Source organism: Pipistrellus kuhlii, unplaced genomic scaffold, assembly GCF_014108245.1.
Source record: "Pipistrellus kuhlii isolate mPipKuh1 unplaced genomic scaffold, mPipKuh1.p scaffold_m20_p_1, whole genome shotgun sequence".
In the NCBI taxonomy this organism is placed as follows: domain Eukaryota; kingdom Metazoa; phylum Chordata; class Mammalia; order Chiroptera; family Vespertilionidae; genus Pipistrellus; species Pipistrellus kuhlii.
The window spans coordinates 176,995,571-177,021,108 of record NW_023425404.1 but is presented as its reverse complement, the minus strand read 5'-3'; the positions used below and the strand labels follow the sequence as shown (position 1 = coordinate 177,021,108).

Here is a 25,538-nt window from a genome sequence, read left to right as displayed (position 1 = left end):
CGGGCACATCCCCAGCAGGAAGTGTGCAGGAGGCAGCTGATCGATGATTCTCTCATCGATGTTTCTAACTCTCTATCCCTCTCCCTTCCTCTCTGTAAAAAAATCAATATATTTAAAAAAGAGAGAGAAAAAAAAGAAAATACACAGATATTTCTCCAGCTTGTGACATACCAGGAAATACATGGATATTCAGGGTTCCACACTACTATATAATGCTGCATTTCTTGATTTTATTTGAAACAATGCATATTTTTTAGCATTTTATGGTAGGATTTTACACGTGTCATTTACACAAATTACAAGGTTCTGCTTCAAGTCTTTAAAAAAATTTTAAAAATTCGGCCCATGTGCAGCACAATAATATGCAAAACTACTTTACATTATACACACTTTTTATCAAAGGAGATACAAAATTCTGGCTTGTAGTTTTAGACAAATACAAGAAGCTTCAAACTAGACACAAAGGGTTAATTAACATTAATTCTCAAATATAAGTCTGCACTTTGTGTTGTATTTCTCTGAGATGTAAATACCAAATTCCTAAGGGGTTTTCCTTTTTCAAAGGAAAACTGACAAGTGTCCCTTGCACAAGTCCCTCCCCATCTGCTCCCCGTCTACCTACCATTCCACTGTCCCTTCCCTTAGTGTCAGACACTTGCGGATGTTCCGTTTGGGGCCAGAGCCTTTCAGTTAACTCCTCTCCGGCAGAAACCTAGGCAGGCAGAGCTGACGCAAATACTTCCTTGTTCAATGGGACAACACGAGGTCATCTCGTCAGCTGCGATGCTGACTGCACATGAGGAGTGGAGAGAGAGGCGGCCCCTACCCAATGTGCTTTTCAATGGTGACAAATTCATGGCATTAAGAATCAAGTTGTCTGATGCTAAGAGAACTTTAAAACCTTTCTCAACAGAACATGCCCACTGACTGCTTGAGGGACTTCTCTGATGCTTATGCATAGATATTTTTCAGCATGTTGGAGGCAATATTTTATACGTTATTCCTAAAGGGTTATAAAAAGAGGCAATAAGGAATAGGAGGGCTTTTTCTGCCCTCTTAAGATACTTTTCTATCACTGGCATCCATTGTTCCCTAATCATCATCTGATACCTAAATGTGTGTATATGCATATTTAAAAGAATTACCCATCTTTCACTCAGTCAATATACAGCCAACTCTTGATTATCTATTAGAACCAAACGACATTTACTACAAGTAAATTTCACATTTAACATAACCATCCTTTTGGTACACAGCTCACGTTCACTGTTTTACACCCCCGTAGGACACAGCCTATCAAGACCAAGTTAGAGCAGGCAGAATGGTCCAGTCCTCTCACCACTCTGGGGACGAGGAACCCGGGTGAACACATTCGGCGAGGACTTTGGGAACGGCCTCATGGGCAGAAGGGGCAGGCTCCACCTCTGAGTGTGAGGAAGAACATGTTTTTAGTCACTTCTGATTTACTGCTTATAATATGCCTTCATTATTTTAAGTTTATGATTTCTACAAGATTCAAAAACCTGAGGCATAGTCACTATTTTATATAGATAATGGAGAGTTGACTGTTATCATGTTTTTTTTAAATGACTTTAGCCCTTTCACATAAAAAAATTTCACAATGTATGATAAAAAGATTAAAAAAGACTACCATGACATCTAGAAGCATTTATTTTATGCAAAAACTTAAATATGATATGTGTACACAGATGTGCACACATTACCTATGCTGAACAATACCAAGAAACAATATATCGATGCAACAGTTGTCTTCTAAAATAAACATTAAAATGGAGCCCAGACTGCCAGACAAAAGCAACACACTTCTTTCCCAAGAGCACAATGCCGGAATCAACAGCAATCTTACACCTCCAGCTTCCTCAGAGCTGCCCAAACCCAACTGTTTAAAAAAACTGACTTTTTGTACATCAATAAAAATATGGTGACAAACATTATAAAACCAAATGGTGGACAGTCTTTACTCCTTTAAAATTTCAAATATTCCAACATAATCACAGGAGTAAAAACCACTTTAAAATGATATGCTTTATGAAACAACGATATGTACATTTATTGCAAATTATATTAAACTAAAATGGAGGGGGGGAAATCAAAATACGAAGTGATATGAAATCATTAATAATCTTAATTATTTTCTCACTCTGATAAAAATCAGAAATCAACATTTATAAAATTGCCACCACATCACTTTTCATAGCAGGGAACTAAAATCTGTACAACTCATTTTTGCAGAAAAGTAGGCAGGCAGAAAGAATTATACATAAAAGTTTCCAAAAGGAAAGACAAATATTTCATCTGATCTCTTTCTTCTAAAAAAATTAATTCAGTAGGCTTCTACTTTTTTCTTGTGTAACATGGGAATTCCTGGCTCTAAAATTGATGAATTTTTCAGTGTCAGTTTAAGGACATCCTGTTACTTTCTTTAACATAAAAATATGCAGCATGGAAATTAATGGTGTATTTACGCCTTTAAACTCCAGATATGCAGGAACTGGAACCAAGTGTTAAGCAATTTGCTTAATTATTGACTTTTCATAAGAAAAGTCTGGGGGGAGGGGATGTAGAACAGAGTTGCTTTTAGCCTCTCTCTCTCTCTCTCTCAAGAGAACATTTCCACCAGAGGACTGTATCATGAGAAAAGGAAGAAATAGTTTCTTTCAGTTTTCAAGGCAGAGAGTTAACTTCGTTTTCTGTTCAGGGACACTTTGAATCCAATTTTTTGCAGAAGTTGAAACTACTTCTGTTTGGCCTTCATTTTCTCCCTTTGCAAATGAGTTTTCTTTTTACCTTGGGGACAGATGAAAGCAATGTTAGAAAATATGTAAATATAAAAATAAACGAATTATTTCATTTCTATAGTTATAACCTAAAATCTGGAAATGTATATTTTCCACTTTTCACTTGAGACTTTACTTGATTTAAGGAATATTTCCCTAACTATCAAAAAACAAAATGCCAATGAAGAAGTTTTTCAACTAGTAAGTGCTGCTACCCAATGTCCAATATGCTTACAATAATAAAATAAAAGCTGTTATTTGAAATAACTGTAATTTTAATTTTTTAAATATATTTTTATTGATTTTTTTTTTTTACAGAGAGGAAGGGAGAGGTATAAAGAGTTAGAAACATCAATGAGAAAGAAACATCGACCAGCTGCTTCCTGCACACCCCCTTCTGGGGATGTGCCCGCAACCAAGGTGCATGCGTCTGACTAGAATCAAACCTGGGACCTTTCAGTCCACAGGCCGACGTTCTATCCACTGAGCCAAACCAATCTTGGCTAAAATATTATAATTGTCACTTTTTAATGAATACTTGCAAAATGATATTGTTATGGAAGAAAATTATTGGCTACGATGGCAAAATCAATTATAAGAAGCAGAATACGTGTTGATTCTTGAACTGGGCAAATAAATAAATTTTAGTATACTCGAAGAACTAGGAGAAACTGTAGTTTAATTCTGTTAAGTTAGCAGAATCTCCCATGCTTCTGGAGGGCCCATCTAATAGGTGAGGGAGCGAGAACAGGACACACAGGGCGTGGCCTCATCTGGATGTGCTCTCTTCTGCTCCCAAACTGTGATTCTGGTCTGCCTGCAGCTGTCCAATTTACATGCAAGCCATTAGTAGCCACCTGGCCTGTACAATTCCGCACTTGAAATCAGCCAGATCAGTATTAAGACTGTGTTTCCTACTGAAACTGGTTTGGCTCAGTGCATAGAGCGTCAGCCAGCAGACTCAAGGGTCCCAGGTTCGATTCCGGTCAAGGGCACATACCTTGGTTGTGAGCACATCTCCAGTCGGGGGTGTGCAGGAGGCAGCTGATCGATGTTTCTCTCTCATTAATGTTTCTAACTATCTCTCTCCCTTCTCTGTAAAAAAAAAAAAAAAAAAAAAAAAAATCAATAATATATATTTTTTTAAAAAAGTTGTTTCCTCAACAACTTCAAACTTGGGAGAGAAAAATAAATGAGTTTTTTTACTTACAGCCCCATTACTACATACAAAGATACTGTTTCCTGACCATACTATACAAATGGCTGACTTTTATAGATGTATAGTGAATTCAAGGAATTTTCTCATAAGTTAACAATACCAAATACAGCCCAAAATATAAACAGTAACATTTATTGGAACATACATAGGAACACACACAATAAGTAGCTAAGGGAACACATTTACTATAAAATCCAAAGGGATCTAAAAATTCTAATTAAGGTGACATCTTAAAACATTCAGCATCAACTCCCAGATTAAAAAGTAAACTCTATGCCAATAAATTTTTGTACATACAATCCATGTTTGGTGGAATAGCATATCCATTCTTGAGTCAGTAAATAATTATACAAGTAGGAATCATCTTTGAATGTTCAAAGATGAGCAGCCTGTGAGGTTGTTTCAGGGAAGAGGTAAGTTGATTTATATTAAAATTAACACTAACAAGAGGAATTAAAGAGTAGGAGTATACCTTGTTCATGTGTCAAGACTACTACTTTCTCCATTCTGGGACTTTTATATCTAAAAGGTAGCTATTTATTTTAAGGAAACCAAACAAAAGATTATACTGTTCTTGCTAATATATAGAAATATGAAAATACCATATTCTAATTAAAAATGAACCAAAGGAAAAAAGGAGATCTTTTCAAATTGATATCCTGGAGGTTATGAAATCAAAACCAATGCCATCATAACCTACTCAGGACACCAAGGACAGTGAACACTCCGCAACGGGTGACAGTGCAAAGCACAGGGGCAGGTGAGAAGAAGAGCGTGCGCTACCTTTGCAGGTCAATCTGCCTCTCTGCCGGCGCTGCCTTTTTGGCTCCGTCCTGCAGTTTGGGCGCTTTGGCATTACCTGCTTCCAGGCCGCCGGGGCCTTCCTGGCTGCCCGCGGCTCGCTTCCTTCCCTTGCCGAGAGGTTTACTGACATCGTCAGTTTTGGTGGCATTGCCCTGAGATTCAGACTTGGGTCGACGTCCTCTCTTGGGCTTTGAAGGGGCAGGTGGTCCTGATTCATCGACTTCCTCATCTGTTTTCTGCTGGATATTCTCTGCACCAGCGGCTGTGACTGTTCTTTTTTTTCCTCGGTCACTGCTGATGTTGCCCTGGGTAGCCTGATCAGAATTAATCTCCTAAAAGAGCACAAGACGATTCTATAAACACAACTGCTTTAAACGTCAATAATCTGTAGCAGAAAGCTGTATCCTGAATGTATTTGAAAGGGGTTGGGGTTCCAGAGCTTCTCATTAACTACTTGCAGCCCGTGAGGAATGTAAACTCCTTGAGGATAGAGATTGGAAGGTGGGATCTACCACGGTGCTGGACACATATCATGTACTCAATGCGTATTTAAAATGCACAGGCGGGCCGGAACCGGTTTGGCTCAGTGGAGAGCATCGGCCTGCAGACTGAAGGGTCCCAGTTTTGATTTCGGCCAAGGGCACATGTCCAGGTTGTGGGTTCACTCCCCAGTAGGGGGCGTACAGGAGGCAGCTGATCAATGATTCTCATCATTGATGTTTCTATCTCTCTATCCCTCCCCCTTTTTCTCTGGAATCAATAAAAATGTATTAATAAATAAATAAGTAAAAAAATAAAATGCCCAGGCAGTAAACATAAAATAGAAAATCTACTCAGTTTTGCTACCACAGCCATTCTAATGAAAAGGTCCTTTTGCCCTAGCCAACTTTGCTCAGTGGTTAGAGCCCCTGTTCCTGGACTGAAGAGTCACAGGTTTGATTCCCGAACAAGAGCACATACCTCGGTTGCAGGCTCAATACCGGGGGCGTGCAGATGTTCTCTCTGTCTCCCCTTCTCTTTCTCTCTCTCTCTCAAAACAAAACAAAACAAAAAAAAAACCCCAAACCAAACACAACAACAAAAACCAATGGGAAAATACCCTCAGGTGAAGATTAACCTAAAAAGAAAAGAAAGAAGAGGAAAAAAAGATCCTTTTTATTGATGCTCCAATCAACTGAGGCACCTGGCCAGGGTCAAATTACATTTTTAAAAGATCAAATTGGCTCTTATGTGGTGACTGGATTGGAAGGGGTCAAGAATGTTAACAAGAAGGTAAAACTACTACAGCATCAGAGGTTTAGTCAATAAGAAGATAATTTAATAACATTGTAATAGGAAAAAATGAACAGAGATTAGGCTGTTTGAAAGGGAAAAGAAAGACTGCATTAAAAATCACACATTAGCATAGTCACACATACATAAACATTATGTACATATGCATATGAATAAAGAACTGATGGACAAGCCAAATGAAGAGGAAACCAGTTGATTAGCTACAGGTATGAAGAAAAAGAACATTCCAGCCCTGGCCAGAGTGGCTCAATGGACACACGTTGGCCCATTCACCGAGTTCACAGGTTCCATCCCTTGTCCCCTTCGGGGACATGCCGGAGACAACCAATCCGAAGGTATCTCTCTCTCCCTCTTCCCCTTCTATTCTCTCTAGAAAACAATGGAAAAAATTATCCTTTAGTAAGGATTAACAACAATAACAAATAAGAAGGCTCATAAAAGATGACATTGGCAGTACTGCTTTGCCTAAATACAGAGATGTGTCTTCATTCTTCTTTTAACCATCTCCCTATCCATCCTTCATATTACAATTTGTTTTCTCTCATAGGAAAATATCAGGAGAGAATGTGCTGATGTGTAACCATGCACATTCAGTTTGCTGAATAATTTTTGTTTTTATAACTAAAAAACTGGTTTATGCATCAATCTCTTTGAGAAACTGGCTAGCAAGAAATACTCCCTTAGATCTTTACCTTCTTATAGCACACTAACAGTATAATTTTTGAGCCTATAAGACAGGACCAGACACTAAAAAGAAATGTCCCTACAACTTATGGGAAACCTGATAAGGAGCGATCTATCAGGCTTTTGTCAAAATATAACGAATCCATCTCCCCAGGTAACAGTGCATTTGTTAAAGCATTCTTTGAAATTGTGAAAGAGTTAAAATAAGGGTTTGGAACAATATATTATAAATCCATTAAAATTAAAATTTTAGTCTCTCAGAAATTAGAATTTAATGCCCAATTTATCTTATACAGAATTTTGCAACGAGGCTGGAAAGATTATGGCTAGCTGTTTGACTAAACACTGGTACCTGTACTATCCCGTAATATTTATTGTAGCCACTAAATGACTATGGCAACATGAAATTTTGCATCTAAATTTGTATAAGGATCCTATAATATTCAAATCTATTGCTTTCTGAGTTCCAATATTTTATGTCCCCAAAGGTAATTCCCAAAAATTGATAAAATACCATAAATATATGGTGGGCAACATAAAGATAAGTTTTTCAAGAATATAATCTGTGTGAAGAAAAATAATAGTATCTTCATGCAATTCCTACTGAGGAATGTTATAGTTGAATGGAAGCTTAGAAATCAAGCAATTTGCCCAAGTAAATAGTCAGCCAGCAAGTAGCAGAGCCAGGATTCAGTCAGGTGAGTCTGAATATTTTCTCCTTTCTATCCTACCAAAAAATTGGGTGCCATAGTTAAAAGGTCAACAACAAAGAATGCAGCTATTAAACAAAAACTCAAACACATTATAAAAAGTTAATTCATAAATTTAACTTTTAAAAATAAAATAGATACAAAAGAATGGCAACCCGGCAGGAGTCAATAAACTTTTTAAAGTTAGATCTTAAAAAGTCAAATCCTAGTCTTCCAAGCTTGGGTGAAGTGTGTAACATAATGGGGAGCTCTGCAAAGTCACGTCAGGAAATGTGGGCAGAATCGCTTTGGGAGAGTGGGAGCATACTAAACACAGCAAGGGGTGGTGTGCCCCATGTAAAATATGTAGTACACATTCACTTCTTGACTGTGTGTTTCTTACCCCTACCATGAAATTTATAATTAGAACCTTCATGAGAGAAACCTATTTGTTAAATTTTAAAATTTACCTTATTCTTTACTGGATCAATATTTTTTGCAGGTATGACAGAAATAATTCTCACAGGGTTCTCTTCATTCTCACTCACTCCAGTTTCTGCTGCCTCTGAGCTCGGCTCCCTGTGGAAGAAAAATAAACCAAAGCTTCTTTAAGTCACCACATGAATAGAAAATTTGTGCTCTCACCATATCAACAGAGAAATTAAAGTTCAGGCTGGTTTAGAAGAAGCAATGTTAGCAAGATTCAGATCTGTCGTTTACAGACCACTCACTAGTCTCTTATCAGTAAGGTTGTTGGTTTCCATTTAATCTTACTAATATAAGACAGAAATGACTATCTAAAACAGTGGTTCTCAACCTTTCTAATGCCATGACCCTTTAATATAGTTCCTCATGTTGTGGTGACCCCCAACCTACTTCATAACTGTGATTTTGCTGCTGTTAATGAATTGGAACGTAAGTATCTGTGTTTTCCGATGGTCTTGGCTCTACAGCAGAGGTTCTCAACCTGTGAGTCTCGACCCACAGGTTGAGAATCTCTAGCGGGGTTTATTAGTATAAATGAGTGACATCTATCTATACTAATAAAAGGATAATATGCTAATTAGACCGGACATCTTCCAGACATCCTTCTGGGTGTTCTTCCGGAAAAAGCCACAGTGTCAGGGGCCGAGATGGTTAGGGGCAACCAGGCCAGCAGAGGTGAGCAGTTAGGGGCAAGCACGCAGGCAGGGGTGAGCAGTTAGGGGCCATCAAGCAGGCAGACAGGTAAGCGGTTAGGAGCCAGTGGTCCAGGATTGCGAGGGGAGTAGGACATCCGCCAAGGAGTCCCCGAATGGAGAGGATGCAGGCTGGGCTGAGGACCCCCTCATCCCCCGTGTATGAATTTTGTGCACCAGGCCTCTAGTATATATATAAAAGCCTGAGAAACTGGCTGACCGTACACACAAGTTTGACATGTATAAATGGATTTATTTCTCAAAACCACACAAACTACCACAGCTTACCTAACAATCTCTCTCTATAAAAACCTAAGCTATGATGTGCATTGACCACCTGGGGGCAAATGCTCAACGCAGGAGCGGAAACCTCAGGCATTGAAACATGACACAGATTGACGAATCTGAGGGGAGCAGGGAGGGAAGAGATTAACCAAAGGTCTTATGTTCTCATCAGTCCTGATCAGGCCAGGCTGAGGGACCCTCACTGGTGCACCAGGCCTCTAGTGTTAAAATAAACAGGGAATATTTTTAGAAGTGGAAAGGTTATTTTTACTCAACTCATGCTGATAAATTCAATTTATTTAAGAATTACATTTTCGCCTGGCTGGTGTGGCTCAGTGACTGAGTGTCGACTTATGAACCAGGAGGTTATGGTTTGATTCCTGGTCAGGGTATATGCCCAGGTTGCAGGCTCGAACCCAGTGTGGGGTATGCATGAGACAGTCAATCAATGATCCTATCTCTCTCTCTCTCTCCCTCTCTGAAATCAATTTAAAAAAAAATTATATTTTCCTATGTTAAAATTTCACATATACGGTAGATATATATTTAGAAGACATTTCCATATAAATTAGTTATATTATAAATCCTTGTGTTTTTTCCATTTAACTTTCTACATATTTAAAATGTTATACTACACTCACAATTTATATCATCAGTGCTAATTTAGCACTACTATTTTGTACCAAAATATTTCCTAAAGACGATTTCTATGATATAGTGCTTTAGGAAAAATCAAAAGATAAATTGAGTTGTGAAATAAAAACAAGTGGGGGAAATTACCTTGACCGATTTCCTGTTGGAGGGTTTAGCTCCGAGTTCACATTGATGTTGCTTCCAGTCTCAGCTCCAGTGCTCCTAACACACGGCTTCCTGCCCGCTGCTGATAACGGCTTGTTTACTGCACCTAGTACTCCAGCAGGTTTTGGCTAAAATTAAATATACACGTTACTTTTTACCTTACTGAAAAGAATACATATGCATTTAGGCACATGTAAGAAATATTTAGCTTAAGCTAAGGAATTATTGTTATTTTAGAAAGTCTATCCTAAATGTCTTAGAAATGACAATTCTATGAAACTACACTTATATGAATATAATAATTACAAATCAAGTATTACCTATACTTAATAATTAGGCAATATTTAATTATTCCTTGCTGCTCAATTGAAATAAAAAGGCCCCATAAACACAGTGAATATAATAAATAATACAAAATAAAATGTATTACAAATAAACTGAGGGTACATAGTATTAGTTCAGATAGTGCTAACTGAAAATTAAATTTACTTTTGCTCTTTTAGGGGTCATATTACTTTTATATAATATAAACTGTCTAACTCATTAATACTTTGAAATTATTTCTTCCCGTTATATCTTACACATCTAAAATTATTATACTACTTTTCAGAAAAATCTGCTTTGTGGATTCTAAACTTTAGAATCAGGACTGATGAGAACACATGATCATAATTCAAAAGCGTGGTTAATGGCAATGAAAGCCCCAGAACTCAGCTTGTGTGACTCAGTGGTTGAGCATGGACCCATGAACCAAAGAAATCTCCCATTTGATTCCCGGTGGAGGCACATGTCCAGGGGTTTCAGGCTTGATCCTCAGAAAGGGGGGAGGTGATATGCAGGAGGAAGCTGATTGATGTGTCACTCTCAGTTTCTCTCTCTTTCCCTTCCTCTCTAAAATCAATTAAAAAAAAAAAAAGCCCAAGAGAACAAACAATTTTTTTAAAGAACAAATGCTTTAGCCGAGACCGGTTTGGCTCAATGGATAGAGCGTCGGCTTGGGGACTGAAGGGCCCCGGGTTCGATTCCTGTCAAGGGCATGTACCTTGGTTTCAGCATATCCCCAGTAGGGGGTGTGCAAGAGGCAGCTGATCGATGACTCTCTCATCGATGTTTCTAACTCTCTATCTCTCTCCCTTCCTCTCTGTACAAAATCAATAAAATATATTTTAAAAAAATAAAATAAAATAAATACTTAAAAAAAATAAATAAATAAAGAACAAATGCTTTAGGTCCTACAATCCACAACATGATCCCTAAGAATCAAAAACTAAAAAATCTGGGGGACAGTTAATGGTTATATCTCAGTATCAGAAGTAATATATACATGAAATAAAGATCCCCAAGTTATCTAGTACATAATACCTTTCCTGTTAACAGAAGTACTCGTGTCTCTTCTGAAATATAACTCTTGTCATTACAGAAATCCTATAAAAAAAAAATCAAAGCGAACATGTGTATTTTTAAATGGAACACTTGCATTTTTTCATGTTTTGATTTTTGTCCAAATCAAAAAGGTGAATACACCACCAAAATATAATTAAGTGAATTAAGCCAAATGTGGACACTGAAGATACTTTCCTGTAAATTATATCTAGAGCTCAACTTTGATACTTCCATGCTTTTCTGTTACATATCCTGGGGACAGCACACAAATAACCCACCGTGGTGTCAAAGAAACAAAATGCTTCACTACAATCAAGAAGTTTATTAAAGTAACATTTTCTTTTATTATGTTTACCTTCTTACTATTGTTTTAGGAGAGAGCAGTGCCCATAAAGAAATCACTTTTGACATGTGTTCTAGGCAAAGCTGTATCTTCTTTCTTTTCTTTTTGCACAAAGGCTTTTATGTAGCTAAATTACATGTTACAAGGCCTAGGCACCAAAGTTCATTTATTTTATTCATGAAGACCATACTATAGCCTCACTAGTACTATCTCAATATGCCTAGATTAAAAGCAACATATTAGAAAAGGGAATGAGGAAAGTTGTTCATTGAAAACAGAAAAAACCCAAGATATTATTAAGGGAAAAACACTAAGTTTCAAATATCAAATTAAGAAACTATTAAAATTACATGCAAAGACAGAACAATTTAATTATTGAGAACAGGATCACTACTGTATGAATATTCTATTTGGGTACTATTCCAGTCATGACAGCTCTGGGTTAACAACAAAGTAAACTTAAAAGAGCTCACTTAAGAATATTTATAAAGATGAGTAAATGCAATTAAAAGGCAAATAACTTTGTAATCCTTATTATTCCAATAAAAAAACAGGCACAATATATGCCAAATACTAAATCATTAAAGAAAATCTGATTAAAATTTTTGTCAAAGTATGGCATTCAAAGTAGGAAGCTTTATTTCCTGGAATGTTCTTCTGGAAAGTACTGTGTGTGTAGGGTGGGGGGAGGGAAGATATTACTCTGAAATCTATCTTCAGGTTTAAAAATGTATAAAAAAAATGTTAAGAACTGCATTTTTTTTTTTCTGATTACAAAGCACAGGAAAATTAAACTTTAAAATACCATCTTAAAGCAGGAAATAAAGGATTAATAGTTTTAAAAAATGTTAACACTGAATCATTAAAGAAAATAGTCAAAAGAAAGATATTCCCTACTCAATATTCTTTCTCTCCTTGATATGACTAATAAAAATAAAAAAAAATTAGCTAGAAAGCCAGGCTGCAGTGGTTCATTTATCTGTGCTTCTATATCAGGAGGCCATGGTTTAATTCACGGTCATGGCACATGCCCAGTTGCTGGTTCAATTCCCAGTAGGGGGCGTGCAGAAGATAGCCAATTGATGATTCTTATTGTCGATGTTTCTATCTTTTCTCCCTCTCCCTTCCTCTCTGAAGTCAATAAAAATATATATATTTTTAAAAGTTAGCTAGAGAAACGTAAAGGAGCTTGAGTTAGCTGGAAAACTTATTTACATAAAAAACTTAATTTGCTGATAGCAAAATAAATGTTCTATGTATGGCTGAGCAGACAGAGCATCTTGCGGTCTGAGGGATCCCAGGTTAGATTCTTGGTCAAGGGCACATGCCTGGGTCCAGTTGCAGGCTTGATCCTCCCTAGGGGGTGCAGAAAGCAGCCAATCAATGATTCTCTCTCATCATTGATGTTTCTATCTCTCTCCCTCTCTGAAATCAATAGAAATATATTTTAAAAGTGGTTGATTAGAATCCAGGTCTATCAATTACCAAAACCAATTCCATTAATTCTAACTCTTTATTTCATATATATGTACTCTCCTACTCTGTGAGGTGAGAATGATACCGTTCAGGGCTCTGGAAGACAAGCCCACATTTCTTCATAAACTCACAGAGGAGTTTTTAAAAAAGATATATTTTATTGATTTCTTACAGAGAGGAAGGGAGAGAGATAGAGAGTTAGAAACATTGATCAGCTGCCTCCTGCATCCCCCCACCACTGGGGATGTACCTGCAACCAAGGTACATGCCCTTGAAAGGAATCAAACCTGGGACCTTTCAGTCCTCAGGCTGACGCTCTATCCACTGAACCAAACTGGTTTCGGCGAGGTATTTTTTTTTTTTTTTTACTCTACAGTCCAGACAATCAAATATTTGCCACTGGAGTTGATGGTAACTGAATATTAAATCAGTTTGTGTGGTAGAAAAAGGAAGGGAAAGAAAATTACCTTTTCAGGTTGTGTAAAAAATTTCATTGGAAGTACTGGATCCTTTGGTGAGTCTGCATTGCACAAAGCACTTTTACTATTTATAACACACAGAGCCACATCACATACTGTATAAAGTTTCTAGGGAGAAAAAAGAAAAGAAAAAGAAAGATCATATATAGCTTTCAGTAGTGCAAAATAATTACAAGAACCAATTCTACCCAATGCATAAAATAGAATCAAAAGAAGAATGTGTGGTTATTATTTATTCCTTGAACATTTCACATTTGTATTTGACACTTATTCTTTTGTAGCTTCCTGTTAAACAAAAAACTCATTTAACATGAATGCCAAGTATGCATTAAACAACAGAAAACAAACCAAAGTAAACCAAAGAAAACAGAAAAATATAAGATCTACTTACTTGTCTGTAAATCTCACTAAAAGTCTGAGAGACAGTACAATTGTACAATTTACTAGCTCTCATCTCCTTGCTCTGGAGAAGTTTTAATATCTTTTCAGAGTAACAAACAGGCCTCAAATAATAGAATTTAACAGAAACAAAACAATAAAAACTGACTATAAATACATATTTGTACAAACATTCTGTAATCAATATATTAATAGCAAAAACAAGTGGGACAAGGGCAAAGATATTTTTTCCTATGACATCTTACTGGACCAATATATCTTACTTCATTTGTCTTGGATTCATCTGGAGACTGGGCATCTTTTGTTAACTTGATGTTCTCTGCCATCTTCTTCATAAAGGCATGGCTATTGTTTTCATTCTTTGTCATTAAAACTTCAAGCATGAACCATAGGCACCTAAATGGTAAACATTATTTGTGTATTACAGAGATTACATGTAGGTGTTTCTGCTTAAATGGATTATATATCTTTTTGGAAAGTTCTGATACTTGAATATAGTAAGAGCAAAATATACAATGGGGAGGGGGGGGAAAGGAGACTTATGTAATACTTTAAACAATAAATAATTTAAGTAAGAAAAGTAAAATATAAAGAAAACCCTAATGATTAATAGAAATATCTTAATGTTAAATTAAATGGAAAATTAAATCACCAAAATATTAAAAATGAAGACAGCTAATATGAGAAAATATGACAGTTTCATGAGGCAAATAATCATTCTAGCTCAGCCAGCGTGGCTCAGTGGTTGATATGAACCAGGAGGTCACAGTTTGATTCCTGGTCAGGGCATATACTCCCAGTGTGGGGTGTGTAGGAGGCAGCCAATCAATGAATGATTCTCTCTCATCACTGAAGTTTCTATTTCTCTTATCTCTCCCTTCCTCTCTGTGGGGGGGAAAAAAAGGACTCCTTCTAGCCCTGAACTGGTGTGGCTCAGATGGTTAGTACTGTCCTGTATTCTTAAAGGTCTCGGGTTCGATTCCCAGTCAGGGGACAAACCTAGGTTTTGGCTTCCATCCTAAGTCAGGATGCACATGAGAGGCCACGACAGATACGGTATATCTCTCTCACATTGATGTTTCTCTCCTTCTCCCTCTCCCTCTCTAAAACCAATAAACATACCCCTAGGTAAGGATTAAAAAACCAAGAGTACAAAGCAAAAGCCAGCAATGGAAAAGAAAATATCTCTTTAAAGTTTTTTTGAGGCCATTTGTAGACAATCCTAGGCCATCTCTCACTTGTTCACCCTGCATCACACACAAATTCTAGTTCACATAAAGAATACTCTCAGAACCAGTGCTTTGCAATCGTGACTTGCCTCTCTCCTCTAGAGACAAATATGTGCCTGGGATAACAAATCTAATTTTGTATTACCCCAGTCTTGCCACAGAATATTTTGAATGTTCAGCATATTTTTAGGCATTATCTTTTGAGGTTGAAAGTAAAAATCATTTATGCCCTAACTGGTTTGGCTCAGTGAATAGAGCGTTGGCCTGTGGAATCAAGGGTTCCAGGTTCAATTCCGGTTGAGGGCATGTATGTTGGTTGTAGGCACATACCCAGTGGGGAGTGTGCAGGAGGCATCTGACCAATGTTTCTCTCTATCCCTCTCCCTTCTTCCATGTAAAAATTCAATAAAATATATTTAAAAAAAAAAAGAAAAAAAGAAAGTAAAGATCATTAAAGGAGAGAAATTTTTACTACATGGCTTTCTTTTTTCTTTTCTTTCTTTTTTTAATATATTTTTCATTGATTTTTCACAGAGAGGAAGGGAGAGGGACAGAGAGTTAGAAACATTGATGAGAGAGAAACATTAACCAGCTGCCTCTTGCACACCCCCATCGGGGATGTGCCCGCAACCAACATACATGCCCTTGACCGGAATCGAACCCGAGACCCTTCAGTCCGCAGACCGATGCTCTACCCACTGAGCCAAACCGGTTTCGGCTACTACATGGCTTTCTAAGTTGTCAAACTAAGTAACCGAAGCATGTATTAATATAAACAGCAAAAATAACAAAACATAAAAGAGTTTTTATTCTAATGGGAAAAGTAAAAGAAAAAATTAAGCATTTTTTTAAATGTAAAAATAATTTTAAGAATTTGTGAAAATCAATGTGACTTACTCTTTGATATCACGAAGCTGATCAACATCTTGTGACCTTGTAAAATCTGGATCGTGGGCTAGCAGGTGAATCATGTATGGAACTACATATTCAGGCAACAGTGATAATAATTTCTCTAAAGTGAAAACATTATTATTAACAACAGTAAAGGTAGCTTTTCTAAAATCCCTCTACTTCAGTTTTCATTTTCCCTCTCAGTTATTCAACATTACAGGCAACGTAAAACCCAATACTAAAATACTTTTATTCCTATTTTAAATGTTACAAAACCAAAGAGTAAGTTAGATGATATGGAGGGTATCTGGCAAAGCTAGAATAATTCTTTACTCTCTGACATTTGAGCAAAGTGTTCTAACTGAGCCATACTGCTGGTCCCATAAGAAAAATGCAGTTTCCGAAAACAGTATCATGAGGGTTCAGAAACTAGAACTTTAGATTTTAGGTACATCATAATTGCAAAGAGAGCATTCTATAGAAATCGCAGTATTATTGTAAATTACAATAGAAATATGTAAAATACTCTCCCAATGACATACTAACAGGATATATTTGTACACCAGAAACTTTCAAAGTGACTTACCAGTAGCCATAGGGTTCTGTTTAATGTACTCCCTGCGTATACTGATATTTTTCAGTAAACACTGTCGTGCATGTGCTCTTCTCTCCTTCACAGGGTCTTTGGCACACAAGGCAAAGATCGCCATATACTCCAAGGGAAGAAGTAACTTCACAAGGGCCTTATGCAGTTTCTGAGCAAATATCTGTCTTACTTGGTAGCACTCATCCTACAGCAGCACAAAACCAAAAAATACTTAAATACAATCTCTTTTGTGCACATATACATACTGTAAGTGGATCTATATATATCCATAAAATACTTTTTAACTTTGAAGGCTAAGTAACTGACAAAAATAAGGTTACTTACATTAATAACAAGTGCACAGAGCTGAAACTGTTCTGGGGTTATAATTTCATGGTAACAAGGTTCCTGAGCAAGCTTCATTATGGCACTACCAGCAGCTAATCGCAAGCGAGACATATCAGATTTACTATAAACAAAAAAGAAATAAACATTTCCTATAACCATTATCATTCATAAAAATACTTTGATCCCTTTTTTGAGTATTAAGATAGTCAGCACAATTTATACTTAAAATGACAATGTACAGATATGGGAAAGCTACTTTGAATCCTTGAATTCAATACAGGTAAAAAGGCTCAAATCATAGTGACTATCTAATAATAAATTTATATGCCTTCATTTTTAGTTATGGTTTAGCTTCAATCCTTCACCACAGTCACTAAATTCTGATTACAAGCACAACCACACTAACTGCAGCTCTCAGAAGAATATTAGGAACTATATTTCTCACTTTAAGAGGAATACACGTTCATTGTAGAAAATTTGATTTAAAAAAACCACCAAATTAAGATAACCTATTATTTAAAATATATTTTTTAAAATTTTTATTTTTTTAAATATATTTTATTGATTTTTTACAGAGAGGAAGGGAGAGGGATAGAGCTAGAAACATCGATGAGAGAGAAACATCGACCAGCTGCCTCTGCACACCCACTACCAGGGGTGTGCCCACAACCGATGTACATGATCCTGACTGGAATCGAACCTGGGACCATTTAGTCCGCAGACCGACGCTCTACCACTGAACCAAATTGGTTTCGGCTAAAATATATTGTCAATGCTCAACAATTTTTAAATGCACATGCTTGTATACATATGTTTAATAGAATTCTAGCTTAAGCATACTGTCTGATGAAATGAAAGGCTAGAAATCAGAAAATGATTTTTGTAACAAAAAGGGGGAGGTATCAGACAAATACCTAAAAGGAAAAGATACCTCCCTGGCTGTCATGGCCCAGAGGTTAGAACTTTGGCCCAAGCACTGGAGGGTTGAGGGTTTGATTCCCAGTCAAGGACACGTACCTGGTTTACAGATTTGATCCCTAGCCTGTCAGGTGCATGTGAGAGGCAACTGATCGATGTTTCTCTCTCACATTGATGTTTCTCTCTCTTTCCTTGGTACCTTTCCACTTTCTCTAAAAATCACTAGGCCCTAGATGGTTTGGCTCAGTGGATAGAGCACCAGGCCTGCGGACCGAAGGGTCCCAGGTTTGATTCCGGTCAAGGGCTTGGGTTGCAGGTTCGATCCCAAGTAGGGGGCATGCAGGAGGCAGCCGATCAAAGTGATCCTCTCATCATTGATGTTTCTTTCTCTCTCTCTCTCTCTCTCTCTCTCTCTCTCTCTCTCTCTCTCTCTCTCTCTCTTTCTCTCTTTCTCTCTCCCTCTCCCTCTCCCTTCCTCTCTGGGAAAAAAAAATCATTGGCAAAATTATCCTCGGGTGAGGAGTAACAACAAAATTTAAAGGAAAGGCTATGAAGATGAGAACCAGTCTATCTCAAGTACCAATCTCTGAGGAGACTTTTTTTGCACCATCAGTTTTAAAAGGGAAACTGGGAGGTCCATGCACTCTCACCCAGTGGACTTTTTATCACCTTAATCAGGGTTGGGAACGTCTGGCCTGCAGGCTGTATAAGGCCTGCAAAATAATTTGGTCTGGCCCTGCCAAGCTATTAGGTGTGAGTTCATGAAATGTTTGACCAAATATAGCAGGCTAATTTTTAAATAGATAATTTTGTATTGCTTGTGAATTATGCTATAAATATCTAAGTGGCCCTTGGTAGAAAAAAGTTCCCTACTCCCGATCCTAAATAGTAAAAAGTAACACTGAATGGGATGAAAGGACGATCTTCTCACTTCAACTTCTATGCAAAACATAGCACAGTTTTGAAGACTGTAGGAAATGTGAAAATCTGGTCAGAATCCACAAGGGATTATTATTTAGACAACCTTCTGGACCTCATAGACCACCAGTTGGTGGCCGCTGGTTTAGCATACAAGAGGAGAAAGCATGCACTCTTGGGTAACAGGATTGTCAAAGTGGCACCCTAGCTAGTTTGTCTTAGTGGATAAGAGCATTGGCCTGTAGACCAGAAGGTCCCGGGTTCGATTCCAGTCAAGGGCACATGCTCGATTTGTGGCCTTGATCCCCAGTAGGGAGTGTGCAGGAGGCAACCGATCAGTGATTCTCTCTGATTATTGATGTTTCTCTCCCTCTCCCTCTCCCTTCCTTGCTGAAATCAATAAAGATATATTTAAAACAAAATAAAGTGAGCATTTGTAACAATGAGGGACAAAAAATGCTGTAAAGAGCATAATTCTTTTATCTCATGAGCGTAAAAATAGAGTCAAAGGATAACATTTTTAAGGATCTAGACAAAAAATGCCAAACTGTCCTGATAAGACTGTGCCAATATGCCAATATATATATTTACTGGAATAATGAGGGAATTCATTTCCCTGATCCCACGGTACTCCTCCTTAAAAAAAAAAGTGTGTGTGTAAGTATATGTATACAGATTTTGCCCAGCTGGCATGGCTGTGGTTGAGCGTTAGAGTACGGGTCACGGTTTGATTTGGGTTAGGGCACAGCCAGGGTTGCAGGCTTGATCTCCAGTGGGAGGAATGCAGGAGGCAGATGATCAATGATTCTCATATTAATGTTTCTATCTCTCTCTCCCCCTCTGAAATCAATAAAATTAAAATAAATATATAGAATATGTACCTTTACTGATCTAACAGGCAAGATGTATCACTTAAGTTTAAATTGTATTTAGTGACGTTAACCATTTAAAAATTATTTTTTTAATGATTTCAGAGAGGAAGGGAGAGGGAGAGAAAGAAATATTAATGATGAGAAAGAATCATTGATTGGTTGCCTTATGCACCATCTCTATTGGGGATCAAGCCCGCAACCCAGGCACGTGCCCTTGACCAGAATTGAACCTGGACCCCTCCAGGCTACAGGCTGATGCACTATCCACTGAGCCAAATCGGCTAGGGAATGTTAAACATTTTTAACGGTAAACTGGTACATAGTCTTCTGGGGACTCTGCCTATTTATCATTGATTTGTAAAAACTCCTTTTATTAAGCCTTTGCTATGCACTGTACATAGTTTCCCTAAATACGAAACTTCTCATTATTCCTAACTCAGCTCTAATCTTCATTCTGTTCATACAAAGCTTCCCTTGGCTTGTTCTATGATAAATATAATTTTTCATGGTTTTCTTCAGTTTATCAAAACATTCAGCATCTCTACTGTAATCGCTCATTTCCTATCTCTTCCACCAGAGTGCATATTCCTCGGAGGGAGAGATTTTTGTATGTTTAAAAGTATAGCAGTGCCTGATATGAGAGTGCTCAATAAATACTGTCTGCATAAATGAATAAAACCTGTCCTCTAACACCAGTTTTAAAGTAGGATGCATCACAAGTAGGATTCTTTAGTTATTTCTGTTAGTGTTTTGAAATCTAGTACATGAAGAATTTGAAATAAGCTCGGATCATGAAAACTTTGGGTTTTACTTTCACCTCAGGAAGAACGGAAAGTAGAGACGGTAATCTCACAGATGTGAAGAGCGAACTGTGTAGAATGAGAGCACTCGTTTTGCATTTGGAAGATCCTGCAGTCTTCTGCAGTCCGCTAGGAGGCTGCAGCTCTTTCTGAAACCTACACTGAGATTTCTATTCCTTTTGTTTTACCAAGTCACTCTGCTTTTATCTCACTATACCATACAAAGTAAGGTCCTCGAAGGAAAGAACTGAATCTTACCTGTTTTTGCTGCAATGTTTTTCATAGTGTTTTGCAAAGAGTAGTATTCAACAAATAAATTGAGTAGTTGAAACAAATGCTGATGCTAATTGTAACATTTCTAAAGTGATAATGACTAAATATTTATTGGGAAGAGTTTAGTCTTTAGGAGTAAAGAAAAATATAACATCACTATTGAGATGTAAAACCCAAGTGAGTACACAAAAATTGATTCCAAAGAACATGGTGCAATTACAACATTCAATATTCATTAGGTAAATAATTCCTACGTAAGTTCTACCAACATTTTGGGCTAAAAAAAAAAATTAAAAACAAAGAAAAATCTCACCTGATCCTCTTCTGCTCTGTCAGGTCACCCTCACTAACCAACATCGCTGATAATAACCGAAGAGTTGAATTGGCAGATTTAGACTGGTTGTTTTTCATCCCCAACAGCCACCTTACCAGAAGTTTAATTGCCTGTACCTATAAAATATTAACATGCTAAAAAAAAAGAAAGCAACCTAAAATTCCAATTAAATGGAAATTTAAATTAGATAAATGAGCTTAATTGTCAGCAGATATGCTTTATTAAATAAGTCTACAGAATAATAACAATAAGGACTAATAATTATTCCATTTAATCTGCCACCAGGCACTTTTCCTAGGGTTGTAAATGTATTAACTTATTTAATCTCCAAGCAATTCTATGAGGGAAGTATTATCTCCACCGTAAGACAACTGAGACATTATTATGACGGATAACTTGACCAAGGTGTGGCTCCTGAACTCAGGCCTTTCATACCCGAACACTTGCCAGTGTTTTTAAAGTATGTGAAAAATATTTTGTTTAAACTAACTATTGAAACTATGCCAATTATAGTGATTAAAAATAACTATTACTATTCAGACTAATATTCTTTGTAGTACTGAAAAACTATTTTGATGAAACCATCAAGTCTAATTCAATCTCATTTAACATTCTGTTAAAAAAACAAAACACCAAGCAACACTAGGAGATTCCATTTGTGATCATAATTACTTGGAAGCTTATACTCAAAAGATTGCTACCAACATATGTGAAAGCACTAGCTAAAGGATATAGGTGTTATTTAATATATTTATTGACAACCTGGAAAAAGGAACTGATGGAATATATTGTATAATGTCTCTGAAGTTACACAAGGTGAATCCGATTATCAAGGAAAGTGATAATGAAGAAGTCTTATTTTAAATCCCAACACTACCACTTTAAAAATTAGTTTTATGAGCTACAATTTACATCTACTGAAAGTTACCAATTTGATGACAGCCATCTGTTTTTTGCCAAGTTAATATTAATATGCTTATAGTAGGTAAGATAGTGATGGTGAGGCTAGATGTGAGATCTAGATTTTGGGCTTCAACATTCTGCAAACAATCACTTGAGTAAAAACAGCCTCTCTGAAAATGTTTTAGCTGGCAGAAAGGTCTACATAAGATGCAGATATATCATCTATCTATATAAAAGCCTAAGCTACCATTGCAACCAAATGATAACTGACCAGGCTTCGTGGGGTGACCAGGCTGGCAGGGGGGTTAGTGAGGAACGAGCAAACAACTGAGCAGCAGGCTGTGTGGGGCGACCAGGCCTGCAAGGTTGTTAGTGAGGGGCAACCAAAAGACTTGAAGTGGCACCAGGCTGGGGGGGGGGGGGAAGGGAGGGGATGGGAAGGTGGATTGTTGGGGGCCATCAGGCAAAAGCTGTTAGGGGTGATCAGGCTGGCAGGGGGGCAGTGAGGGGAAATAAGGCCAGCAGGCAGAGGTGGTTAGGGGTGATCAGGCTGGCAGGGGGAGGGGGAAGGGAGGAGGGCAGTTAGGGGTGATCAGGCATACAGGCAGGTGAGTGATTAGGAGCCAGTGGTACAAGACTGTGAGAGGGTGCAGGCTGAGCTGAGGGAACCCTCCCCCCTCTGCACCAATTTTGTGCACTGGGCCTCTACTCTATATATAAATAACTCAGTGAAAACTGGTTCCTTTTAGAAACACACAACTTTTGATTTAAAAATAAAGCAACTCATTTAAAACTGATTCTTAACTATTAGGTTAAAAAAAGGTTATCTATGAATGTTTATTTTTCAACATAAAAGTTATCAAGACCTACACAAATTTACCTTTGCTAGTACTTCTGGGGAAACCTCTTCATCTGGAGACCATAATTTTCCATTCTTCTCACCTGTTGACTATAGTCAATTGAATAAATTTAATTTAAAAAAATTTTTTAAAGTTCTGCTCATTAAATTTTTCATGCTGAACAATGCAGTGCTATAGGAAAGTCATCAAGAATAGTTTAGAAAAGAACAAAGTTGAAGAATTCAAACTTCTTGATTTTGAAGCTTACTAGAGATCTATAGTAATCAAGATAATGTGATTGGTACTGATGTAAGTATAGGCATTTAGGCCAATGAAATAATATAGAGAAACCAGAAAACCCTTAAATATATTATATATGTTTAACAGATTTTTTAAAGGGTGCTAAGATCAATTATTAAGGAAAGAAGAGTCTCTTCAACAAATGGCACTAGATTTCCACAGGCAAAAGAATAAAGCTGAACTGTTACCACGTATCATATAAAATATGAACTTGAAATGGATCAAAGATCTAATTTAAAAACTAGAAAACTCTCAGGAAGATATAGGGGAAATCTTTATGATTTTGCATTTAGCAAATATCTGACAAAGGTTTAATATTAAGGTTATATAAAGAATTCTTACAGGAAAAGCAACCAATATAATACCTTAATAAAAAAATGAAAAAAATTATATTAAAAAAAAAAAAGAATTCTTACAACTCAACAACTCAATTAAAGGTGGGCAAAGGACTTTGAAAATCCAAAGAAAATATTTAAATGGCCAAAAAGCACATTAAAAAAATCCCCAACATCATTAGTCATTAGGGAAACCTAAATCAAAACCACAAGATAATGCTTCTTGTATGGCTATTATAAAAAAACACTCAGAAAAGAATAGTGTTGCAAAGATGTATTGGAATTGGAATCCTTGCTCATTGCTGGTGGGAATATAGAGCTACTGTGGGAAACAGTTTGGTGATCCCTCAAAAAGTTTCACACAGAATGACTATATGACTCAGGAATTCCACTTCTAGGTATATACCCCAAAGATCTGAAAACAGGGACTCAAATGTTCATAGCAGCATTATTCATAATAATCAAAAGGTATAAAAAAAATCCAAGTGTCTATCAACAGATGAATAAACAATATGTAGGCTACACACACAATGGATTATTCTAGCATAAAATGAAGTTCTGATTCATACTACAACCTTGAAAGCATTATACTCTGAAATAAGCCAGACACAAAAGAACAAATACTATATTTGTAGAAGAGGTCTGTAGAAAAAGCAAATTCATGGAGCCAGCAAGTAGAACAGAGTTTACCAGTGGCTTGAGACAATGGGAAGTCATTGGTTAGTGAATACAGTTTCCATCTGAGGTGGTAAGTTCTGGAAGTAAATGGTATGATGGCATACAACAATGTGGGTGCATATTTTAGCTGGTAGTTTAGGCCATTTTGGAAGAGTTACTTGGCTTTCCTGAGTATCTCCCATGTACCAGAATACAGGAGGTATATATATGATTAAACTTCTTTTGTCTTTTAAAATGATCAAAACAAAAACATCCAACAAAAATATTAAGAATATGGGTGAATATGGTATAGGCAAACTGTACACTTAATGGTAAAAATAGCAAAGTTTATTTTATGTATATTTTATCACACAAAAAAGAGCCATTTTAAATTAGGATCCATTAACAATTAAGTCATCATCTACCAGGGGTCTTCAAACTACGGCCCGCGGGCCACATGCGGCCCGCAGAGGAGTCTGATCCGGCCCGCCAGGTTTTTTGGGCAGTGAGCGCAGCCGAGGTGTTACAGTAGGAATTAGTAGTTCATATAGTCCGGCCCTCCAGTTCTCTGAGGGACCGTGATCTGGCCCCCACTTTAAAAAGTTTGAGGACGCCTGTAAGAGGTGCCTTAAATTTCACATTTGTTGCCAGCTACATCTAGCAACAGTTCAAAAAACAGCACAAGAATGTGGAATAGAAATGAGACTAGCCATGCTCTTCCATCCTTGTCTATTACATCCAAGGGGGAAGGGAAAAGAGGAGAGTGCACTGCCAAGTCTCTTCCTACCTAAGCTCAGAAATTGAGGACTTGAAGACCACTGGACCATGTGGAAGTCAGCATGAACTGAAAGGCGCCCACAATGACCCAGCAGGTAAGACTGGTTTGTCTTTATTTTATTATTATTATTATTATTATTTTTAATTTTAAATACATTTTATTGATTTTACAGAGAGGAATTGAGAGGGACAGAGAGTTAGAAATGTCGATGAGAGAGAAACATCGACCAGCTGCCTCTTGCACAACCCCCACCGGAGATGTGCCTGCAACCAAGGTACATGCCCTTGACCGGAATCGAACCCGGGACCTTTCAGTCCGCAGGCCGACGCTCTATCCACTGAGCCAAACTGGTCCCGGCCTGGTTTGTCTTTATTAAATAAATTAACTCTTTAGCCCTGGCCGGTTAGCTCAGTTGGTTAGGGTCTTATCCTCATATGCCAAGGTTGTGGGTGTGATCTTGGTCAGAGTACATACAAAAAGCAACCAGTAAGTATATAAATAAGTAGAGCAACAAATCGATGTTTCTCTCTCCCCCTCTTTCTCTAGCTCTAAAATCAATTAAATAACTTTTAAATTTAGGTACATTTAATAAAGTAGAAATTTTTAAAAAATTTTATTCATTTATTGTCTAAACTTTTACATATGTCTCTTTTTTCCCTGATTGACACCCCCTCCCCTGACTAAAGTAGAGATTCTTAATCAGAGGTGTGTTTGGACTCCAACTGAGAG

The 25,538-nt window shown here is 37.2% G+C and overlaps 1 protein-coding gene across 23 annotated transcripts in view; it reads right to left on the bottom strand.

Moving 5' to 3' along the window:
• Positions 1-210: 210 nt before the first annotated feature.
• Positions 211-25,538, bottom strand: part of PDS5A (PDS5 cohesin associated factor A) — a 98,927-nt gene continuing 73,599 nt past the window's right edge. For 7 of the 23 annotated variants that reach the window (XM_036418195.2, XM_045573282.1, XM_036418178.2 and 4 more), the window contains 13 exons: positions 22,781-22,849; positions 20,977-21,113; positions 16,880-17,003; positions 16,535-16,739; positions 15,955-16,069; positions 14,092-14,224; positions 13,418-13,537; positions 11,111-11,173; positions 9,731-9,876; positions 7,958-8,066; positions 4,801-5,153; positions 3,958-3,972; positions 3,555-3,712 (listed from right to left, as the gene is read on the bottom strand). In XM_036418195.2, the coding sequence (XP_036274088.1) occupies positions 3,631-3,712; positions 3,958-3,972; positions 4,801-5,153; positions 7,958-8,066; positions 9,731-9,876; positions 11,111-11,173; positions 13,418-13,537; positions 14,092-14,224; positions 15,955-16,069; positions 16,535-16,739; positions 16,880-17,003; positions 20,977-21,113; positions 22,781-22,849 (1,671 nt within the window). In that variant the 3' untranslated portion in view covers positions 3,555-3,630. Of the gene's footprint in view, positions 2,809-3,554; positions 3,713-3,957; positions 3,973-4,798; positions 5,154-7,957; positions 8,067-9,730; positions 9,877-11,110; positions 11,174-13,417; positions 13,538-14,091; positions 14,225-15,954; positions 16,070-16,534; positions 16,740-16,879; positions 17,004-20,976; positions 21,152-21,258; positions 22,099-22,780; positions 22,850-25,538 lie in introns of those variants that run through there. The other 16 variants (XM_036418159.2, XM_045573278.1, XM_036418187.2 and 13 more) reach the window with 16 other exon arrangements.